This window comes from Eleginops maclovinus, chromosome 12, assembly GCF_036324505.1.
Source record: "Eleginops maclovinus isolate JMC-PN-2008 ecotype Puerto Natales chromosome 12, JC_Emac_rtc_rv5, whole genome shotgun sequence".
Classification (NCBI taxonomy): Eukaryota; Metazoa; Chordata; class Actinopteri; order Perciformes; family Eleginopidae; genus Eleginops; species Eleginops maclovinus.
The window spans coordinates 3,864,862-3,874,840 of NC_086360.1; the positions used below are offsets into that span (position 1 = coordinate 3,864,862).

Here is a 9,979-nt window from a genome sequence, read left to right on the forward strand (position 1 = left end):
AAAAGTACACCATTTTACTGAATTGTAGTGAGGGTAGAGTACAACATATTATAAAAACTGGAACACTCAAGTAAAGTACAAGTCCCTCAAATGTGTAGTTTAGTACAGTACTTAGTCAATCTACTTATTTACTTTACACCACAGCAGGCCAGCTAACCAATCAGAGCAGACTGGGCTCTGGTTTCAGACGGAGGGTGAAAAGAGGTGTTGCATCACAGGCAGTATGAGAGAAATAAAGAGCTTTCTGAACATTAAAGCATGGAGACATGTTCCAGGAGAGACACTACATACTGATATAAAGCTCGAAATTAGCATATGTCCTATTTTGAAATAAAACTGCATTAAAGTATTGATTTAAACAGTTGAAGAGAGAGGAAAACAAAACATTACCGCATGAGTCTCAATAAAAACCTTTACTGAAAAATTAAGAAAAAGCTCTTGAATCACAGTTATTCTGACATGGGTTCATTTATAGCATTGAAAGCAGAATTGTATTGAGATTATTATTCAAATGATCAATTTTAAAGTTGTTTTACACAATAATGACTGGTGTATAGGATCAGTTAGACATACACTGATGCAAAAAAAAAAAAAAATGACCTAATTGGACAATTATAGGAAAAAGCCAAGTGAAACAGTAAACCCGTAAGAGCGACGGCATGAAAGATGAAAGCTTTTAGTACAATGGCCAAACAATAAAACCTGATTAAATTAGAATGAATTGAGTGCTGGTGCTCGGTTTTACGCTGCTTGTTCTTCTACACAGAATAAGACACGGATCATAATCGACAGTAGTTAGACAGTAAATGGGGTTGTGCAGTTTTCAGTGCAGTAGTCAATGAGACCAAAGAACTCAACAGGAAGTAAGACTGGAACGGAGATTGAGAGCTAGGCACTTCCTGTTTCAATAGCAGTCCTTTACAAACAGCTAACAAAGTATTTTATCTCAGATACAAGGTTTCAGCTCAGCAAGAGGAAGTGCTGAATGATCCACAGGGTCGTTGGTCTCTACAGCAGCCGTCAGATTAAAGCTGCAAGAAGGCAGCCCCAAGTGGCAGTAAGAGGTAACTACACAACTGCAGAAACTCCTGTAAGATGATGTCAACTACACACAGCGTCTGGGATTTTGAGGTTTACATTTGTCTCTTCCTGTAGGCAACATCAGAAACTCATATTGGCGATTATTTTTAATCTACAGCGTCTCGGTCAGTGCAGATTTTGCTTGAGATGAGCATATTTCAACATAAAGCAGCTTTATGGCATCAATCTTCCATAAACACACACAAATATTTCACAGCTGGCTCACATGTTCACGGCTCTTTATGTTCTCGTGGCTCTGGGCCTCAGACCCAACAGTTCATTGGATTGTACGGTTCAGTAAAGCTATGGCAGTCTGGGCATTGTTTTTAGTGGATGCTGATTAAGAAACAAACGGTGGCTCTCTGATCAATAGAAACGCTTGCGTCGGTTTTCCTTCCAGCGGCCGTAAACAACGAGCCCCACGACTGCCAGCACCCCCAGGCCCAGGATGGAGAAGAGGAGGGTGAAGAAGAACTGGATTCCGCTCATCCCTTCCTGCTGGATCTCCACTGTAGAGCAACAGCACAAAAAAAGTTGTTAGAAACTGTGTTTCAGTGTTGGCATCATGCTTAGGAAGAAACTTGCATATCTTCAGTTTAGCAAATTCTGAACGAAGGGTGCAGAGGACAGCATGTCTTCTAGAAACACGGTTACCAAATGGAGTGGTGCAGGAATGAGTCCTTAGACTGCAGGAAGAGTTAGCGTTTAACTGTTTTTGGTTTCAGTTCTAATCAGAAAAATGGGTACCACTTTACAATAGGACTGCCCTTATAAAAGGGTCTAAGAATAGTTTGTAATTAATTTATTACTTAGCTTGTCAACACTTTATAAATCATTAATACACTTTTATAAGATATGAGATAAACAAAACATCCAGATGGATGGGGGAGAATCAACTCAGGGAACAACAGATACCCAGGATGCTGTTCATGATGAAGACGGAGTAAACTAGGTAGCCAATATAAGGCTCAGTCATCTTGCCAAATAGTGAGCCTGTGTTGATGAATACTATGTTAGAGCTGGTTTATAAATGGTTCTTAATGATTAATAAAGTGTTTACAACCTCATTAATAACCTAATTATAAACCCATTATAAGAGTAATTTTATTGTAAAGTGGTACCGTGTCAGTAAATTACATTACATGTTTTATCCAGAGCAACTTACATACACTCAATACTGTGGACAGTCCCCACAGGAGCACGTTGGGGTGAAGTGTCTTGCCCACGGAAACATGCTGACTGCAGTGGAGATTGAACCAGCCCTCCCCTGATCCAATGATCAACTCACTATCCCACTGCGCCACAGCCTGCCTCTGCCTAAATACCTCACTAGTGAATGTCAGAAGCTTTTATGTCTCATGAAGAACAGCAGTTGCTAACAAGTGTGTAAACGTGACTGCTAGACGCTATCTTGCCGAACATTAGCGCCTTTAGCTTAGCAGCGGTGAATCCATACGATAGGGATGTAATTACAGAATTACAAAATATATTTACAAAGAAAAGAGGAATTTTTCAAAACAGAAGTCTAGTATCCCCCCCCCCCCTAGCTCTCTCTGAAATCTCCAAACAGGGTAACTGAGTGTTAAAATTTCATTTTAACTTCTTGCAATTACGCTTCCAAAAGTCATAAAAGTGGTGTTAATATGTGGAGATAGCCCTTCTGAAACAAACGTGCAAGTATCATACATTTGTAAGATGTTGTTTTTCAAGTCCCAGAACTGAATGGAAAGATCCCATTGGTTGGGGAGCCTCTGTGATGCCAACTTCCAAAAATACACCATCACTGAACACCTGTAGACTATTACAGTGATTTGAATGGGTTTTTATATCCAAAGTTTAAGGACAGCCCACTGACTTTACACCTGAATATAAGTCTAGTCGCGATGGTGGGTCAGTTTGATAATGCCTTTAGTGGTTCCAGAGGATTAACGTCCAAGAAAACATCCTGATGATCTTGAACCCGTTTTTTTTCTGCCAGTCTTCAATTTTAGTGGAGAATAATAAATAATTCACATCTATGAGGGTATAACTAATCACTTTACTTTGTAACTGAGGTGTGATAATATCATTCTATAATAAATCTAAACGTTTCTATTATTATATTATCATTTCCCAAGAAGGGGAAGCTTTCTAAGGAAAAATGCTACCACATTTTTATTATGGGTAATTGCTGGACTCATTCAAGGGTTTAAAGGCCATCTCTGCCTCTGCTGCTTTAATTTGGGTTATTACACAGCTTATTGAATTGAATTGAGACAGTGAGACAAACCAAAAAAAATAGAAAGTTGTGCCAACCTGGGAACTGGTCCATGTCATCAACCCTTGGGACAGTAACGTCCTCCTCTTCCTGCTCTTCTTCGAGACTCCTCTCTATTGTCAGCTGGTACAACTTCATGGAGATGAGGTCATGGTTATCTAGAGCAACACACACAACATAAACCAGTACATAAACAGGAACGCAGTGAGAGAGCATCCTTCAGAGGATTGTTGGGAGTTCATACCGGACAGGTCCCCGGTGGCAGAGGAGGCTCCGAAGAAGTATCCAGGAGGTAGTCTGAGTCCTGTGATGTCAGCACAGTCTTTCCATTCCTGTTTACCATCTACATCCACCATGAGCTGGAAGGCGTAGGAAAGCTCACAATAAATACACCAATGCTAGCAGTTATCTTTGTATACACTTTGCGCACTGAAAAAACTCAGCATATTTCATATAACTGTATTACGTTAGTTGAAAGCAGCAATATTAAGTTGCAAAAAAAACTGTTTATTTAAACCTAATATAATTGCTTTCACCAACTTAATGCTTTCATGTGAAATCTGTTGACATAATACGTTTAATTAAAGTCAACGTTTCTGTTTTTGCAGTGTGACAGCCACCAATGTAGAACAAATACATCTGAATGCAGAGTGTCTCTCTCTCTCTCTCCTGCTTTGACCTGTCATCTCCCTGTAGATACTAATCAGGAGTTCAGTTGAATTCAGGTGAGGAGAGGGGGTGGGGCCCTTGGGAACAAAGGGAGAGGGAATTGATTGTTTGTTAGGAGCTAGGAGAGAGAGCCTGGCAGCTTGCTGGAAGGAACTGTGTAAATGTGGGTAGATTTGCAGTGTTTAGCTAAGTGTTGGTGATACCTCAGGGCTTAAGTCTACCTTCATATAAGTTGACCTTTTCGGCAGCCTGTGAGTCACTTCCTTTTTGGATATTTTTCCTCTTCTTGGAAGATGTTGTTTCACTTGGATTCTTTTAGGGGATTTTTTTGGTTGAGTGACATTTTTTTGCTTTCAATTGGATTATTCAGCAGTTTTAAGAAGTCTGCAGTTTGAGTTGGACATTGCCTGAGTACCTTAAAATGAAGGTTACTCCAGTTGTAATGTGTATTTGTGCTTTTGTTGGAGGTGTTTGAACCTTTTTGTTAAATAAACTGTTTTTGAAATACCGGTCCAAGCCTGTCTAGGCTTTTAGTTTGGGTGGGAAGTTTATTATTAAGAGGACACACTTATATTATCAGCCCCTCTCTTTGCCTGGTTTAGGAAACCACAGTAGCTCCTGAATCATTTTAGTTGAAACTAGGTTTAAAATTTAAGCTTAACTTTACATTTGTTAGCCTTTAGAGATTTGTCAACTTTTAACATCACAATCCAGACAATGCCTATCATTACACAAAAAGCAGTGAAACCATTGACCTTTCTAATATTTATATTGATCATCAGATTTAGATTTGTGAACATCGAAATGGTTCACAGGAAAATCCTTGCGCTTCAGGGGAATTTATGTATACAGCAACACCCCACAATAATAGTGGGGTGTTGTTTTGATTTCTACATGACTATGTATGTATAAAGCCAAATGGCAGAGTAATAACTCAACAAGTGAAGAGAATGTATCAATCCCCCTTACTTTGTGGCTTTAATACCTTGAGTCTGTTTTTTGAGTATCTGACGAGGAGAAACGTGTCGTAGATTGCGTTGCGCACCATAGCCGTGCATCCTCCAAGCTCAGTGTGCCGTCCGTCAGAATCGTGGTCATAGGACAGAGTCCCGTTCCCCAGCATCACTGACACGTAGGGGAAGGACCTCTGAGAGGGAGAAGGAGGAGAAGAAGAAAGACAAGGGTTTAAAAACAGCACACAGACACCTGCATGCAACAAAGCACAATGTTTATTTCTGCTGCACCAGACGCCAGCCAGCACTGATAGGTTTCTTAGCCATCACTGTTTTTTAAATAACAATTTTATCCGATACCGCTACCCATAGGCCATTCTCATTTATACTCGGGAGGCAGGAGACATGGAAATTAACAATATTGTCCTGACCATTTTTGCATTAAGATGATACGTTTAAAAATGTGTGAAAATAGCATGCACAAAGAATTGTACATTTTTGAGAGTTTATTTGCACAAGAGAACGTGAACAATCTGTAGGACTATTCACACTTCTGGGTGTATTTCTGGTAACCCAAGTGGTGCAGTTTGGACCTCTGACACGTTTAATATTAGTAATAATTGAATAGAGAACAGTAAAGCAATAGTTGCTCCCGCTTTGCAGCAGCGTAGCACAGTTACTTAGCTACTTTATCTGAAATGAGTGTCCTCACCACATTCTTACAAAGTGACCCCAAACGCTGCTTCCAGTGTTTTTTTTGTTTATTTTTAGTTGGTAATAATTTGTCTTTTTGTGCCAGGGAAACCGATAAATCGTTATAACAAAAAAGGATGAACTGCCTTTCAACCCTTCACATCCCCATCGCAAAGTTCTGAATAACAACTTCTACAAAAGCCTTTATATAGAAGCTTTTAGTTTATACATAAGGACATGGAGTATATATATATAGCAAAAGCGAGGCAACTTAAAACACTGCAGCATTGGGTCAAAAATCTCTTAGGGTTGCATTTGATTTACCAACCCTGACAAACACACAGGGGGGAAATCCTGCAGCAGTAGGGCCACTGAGGAGTCACACGACGAATTACTTAAGAGTTAGTGTCACAAAAAAGGTACGATAGATCGCCTCAGTGTTCTAATCTTTCAAAATGAGCAGACTTCATTTTCTCCATCAAGTGACCAATAACACAACCTCTTGAACAGAACTAAATTAAATGGCCCAGTAAAACAGATAAACATCTACTAGTGCTATCGGAGTATTCGATGTGCCGATGAGAGAAAATAGGGCTGAAGTTTGCCGATGTATCAATGTATGGAACCATGTAGAGTGAAGGAAATAAGTATTTGATCCCCTTCCGATGTTGTAAGTTTGCCCACTTACAAAGAAATTGTAAGAAACAAAATATCAAAAAGATAAATCCAGAACTGTAGATTAAAAAAAGATATAAATTGATTTGCATTTAATTGGGGGAAATAAATATTTGATCCTCTTGCAACCAACAAGGATTCTGGCTCCCACGGAGCGGTTAAATAAGTCCTCTCCCTTTAAGAAAGTACTCCTCAACTCTTTACCTAGATAAAAGACACCTGTCCACAGTCAGTAAATCAGATTACAACCTCTCTACCGAGGGCCAGACCATAGACAGGTCTTGTGATCATGGAGGAACTAATGTCTAAGGACATCAGGGACCAGACTGTAGACCGGCACAAGGCTGGAATAGAAGACAAGACTACCAGCAAGCAGCTTCGTGAGAAAGAGACAACTGATTTGATTATTGGAAAATGGAAGAAGCACAAAATGACTATCAATCGCCCTCGGTCTGGGTCTCCACCATCTAAGATCATGAGAAAGGTGAGGGATCAGCCAGTAGTTACACAGGAGGGACTTGTTAATGAAGGCTGCTGGGACCGCAGTCACCAAGAAAACTATTGGTAACACACTGCGCCGTAATGGACTAAAATCCTGCAGCGCCCGCAAGATCCCCTGCTCAAGAAGGAACATGTCCAGGCCGTCTGAAGTCTGCTCCACATGTCGTGTTTGGAGGAAGAGAAATGCTGCCTATTACCCGAAGAACACCATCCCCAGAGTCAAGCATGGAGGTGGAAACATTATGCTTTGGGGGGTGGGGTTTCTCTGCTAAGGGGACAGGGCGATTCACCGCATCGACTGGTGACCAACTACCAGAAACATCTGCCCTCTTGTGCTGTCCAACAGGGCTTTTTCCACCAAAAACTAAGTCATGTTTTGCAAGAGGATCAAATACTTATTTCCCAACATTAAACGCAAATCAATTTATATATTTTTTTAATGTAGATTTCTGGATTTCTTTTTATATTCTGTCGCTCAATGTTAGAATAAACCTAACATTAAAAGTATAGACTATTGAGTTCTTTGTTAATGGGCCAACTAACAAAATCGGCAGGGGATCAAAGACCCATTTCCTTCACTGTATGCGACAAGACAACATGGGATGATGAACTGGTGAAGATTTAGGAATAAACAGATGCTTTCTGAAGGGTTGCAGAAAGAGAGGCTTTCTCTTATACCAACAGGACATTAACACAGGCATTAAACACAAGCTACTAACTGTCACTCACATCATGGGTCTTGTCAGCATTGGGGTAAGTGTCCAAAAGTATTCCAAGTCCAACGAACTGATTCATGTTGCCGAACACAGGACCTGCAAAGTCACAGTGAGGTAATCAAACAGCACGGATTATTGGAGTTGTTTGTTGGAGGTCCATGAAGGTTTATGGACTCATACAGACAGGATTGATATTATAGGGGAACTTGACTAATTATCTTTTGGCTTTGCATCAGGAAAAGGCATGAAAATAACCTCAAACTTCTTTGAGAACCACCTCAGCAACTTGGGCGATAGTTACATTTGGAGTTAAAACAGTGCAGACCTCTGATTGGTCAGAGAGTCACTAAATCCTGTACAAGCTTTGAAAAGTAAACTACTGCCAACAGCAATCACATTTATAGGAATATGCTTGACCTAATAAGTGTTTTGAATGGCAGTGGCCAAATCTACGCCACGACAGCTTTCAAAATGCTGAGAAAAATAATCAAGGGAATGTTTTACAATTAATAATAGTAACAAGCATGGTAGCAAAGGTTTGAAATCTCATCATGAAAACATGCAACTATGAGGGGGAAACTCATAAAAAAAGAGAGATATGGTATGTTATATGTTTTCACATTAGATTAAATTATTTTCAGCCTCTCGTCCTCGTGTCTAGACTTGATCCAGTCCACCTACCGTTCTGCATACGATCTTTGGTTAACCAGATAGCCATGCCATCCCCATTCAAATTCTTCTTTCCGACGCCATGGATTTTGAATTGCACCTTAAGCTCCCAGTCCCGCTCGAAAAACGGCTGGAAAGAGACAGAAATGAAGACAAGCAGGTTATTCTTGTGTTATGCCATGTAGAGAATCTGTCTATGGAATTGAGAAACAACCTCGTATGATTTTGAACCGTTTATATACCTAGGTGATTAGTGGTTATGTTAACGAGACAATTTCATAGTAACTGTGTTAAAGTGAGGCAGATTGAGAGCAGTAAGGGGGTGTGGGATGTCTGGTAATGATGTGTTATGACGTTTATTGTAGACTTACAATTCGACTCCATACTGCTCCCTGTCTGCTCTGCAGGTCCGGTGTCAGCCTCACATAATCAGGTGTAACCATAGCAGTGCCCATGAGATCCCAGTGTGAAGAACTAGAGAGACCCAAGCCTGCAAAACAGCAACATTGATATTCCCTCATAAGCTCCATCTGTTTTCAAACGATTCATGATCAATAATTATAAAACATATCAGATATATTATTCTGAAATGGACCAATCAAACAATGACTACTTTTACTTCTGGTACTATTTTGATGCTAATACCTTTGTACTTTCACTTGAGTAACATTACATTACAGGAGTTTTACTGTAACAGAGTATTCCTACACTGGTAGTTTAACATTTACTCAAGTACAAGAACTGAGAACCTCTCGAGCCTCTGATGTGATCATGGTAAATTCGGCATATATGACACAAAGGAAATAGCTCATGCTTCGCTAGGTTAGGTGTGAGCTCTATACATGCTAACAGAAACAGCTATCGTTTCGGGTTAAGTCACGTTAGTTAGCTTTAATGGTCCTTAATGTGCCTCTACCTAAAATGAATAATAACCAAAGGCTTTACGGCAGAGTTATTCTGAGTTAATGATTACACTCGGCAGCTTATACAGCAATGAGGCTAGGTTAAGATAAATGCTAATTCACGATACTAACATTAGCTCAGTTTAGCTTAGTATCACTTGTTAGCTAATGTTTGCAGTTACTCCGGCTTAATTTAGTCCACGGTAAACTTACCACGGTACGGTTTTGCCAGAGAGTATTCCCTCTTCAAAAAGTCATCCACAAATTCCTGCTCTTCAGCCAACGAAGGGCTCATTAATAAACAGACGGTAACAAACATAAATGTTATTTTACGGATGTTTTTTAAAAGAAACATTGGACATAAAAAACAGAAACTCCTCAATAGATCCAGATTTGACATGGTGACAGTGGCAACCATCTTTACACTCCCACTTCAAACGACTCAGTCACGTGACTTTACTAACATCCTACTTCCGGTTTTTACTCTCCAAAATAAAAGCTCTCTGACCAATTTGATTAAATGATTATAATCATTACAGTCAATGGTTTGATCTGAATAACAACTTTAACTTAAGACCGGTGTTAAAAATAAATAATAATAATGATAATAATAATAAAAGCTTTATTTGAATAGCACTTTACATACATCAGGTGCCCTTCAAAATGCTTTGACAACAAGAATTCCACACCAAGCCAGAATCAGAATAGCAACAGGATAAACAGTTCAACAATTTAAAGGACACAGGAGTTAAAAGGTATGTTACTAAAAAATAAAACACAATAAAAAAAAAGATTCCTCTGTAAAATAAAAGACGGCAAAACCAATAAATACAATAAAATATAAAAAACTATTAGATAAATAAA

The 9,979-nt window shown here is 39.4% G+C and overlaps 1 protein-coding gene across 1 annotated transcript; it reads right to left on the minus strand.

Moving 5' to 3' along the window:
• Positions 1-398: 398 nt before the first annotated feature.
• On the minus strand, positions 399-9,560 carry lman2lb (lectin, mannose-binding 2-like b). Its single transcript, XM_063897919.1, has 8 exons — positions 9,329-9,560; positions 8,585-8,703; positions 8,226-8,343; positions 7,558-7,640; positions 4,992-5,153; positions 3,582-3,696; positions 3,376-3,495; positions 399-1,589 (listed from the first exon to the last, which is right to left on the minus strand). Exons 1-8 carry the CDS (start codon positions 9,531-9,533, stop codon positions 1,447-1,449), a joined length of 1,065 nt encoding a protein of 354 aa, XP_063753989.1. The 5' UTR covers positions 9,534-9,560; the 3' UTR covers positions 399-1,446.
• Between the last annotated feature and the right edge of the window lie 419 nt (positions 9,561-9,979).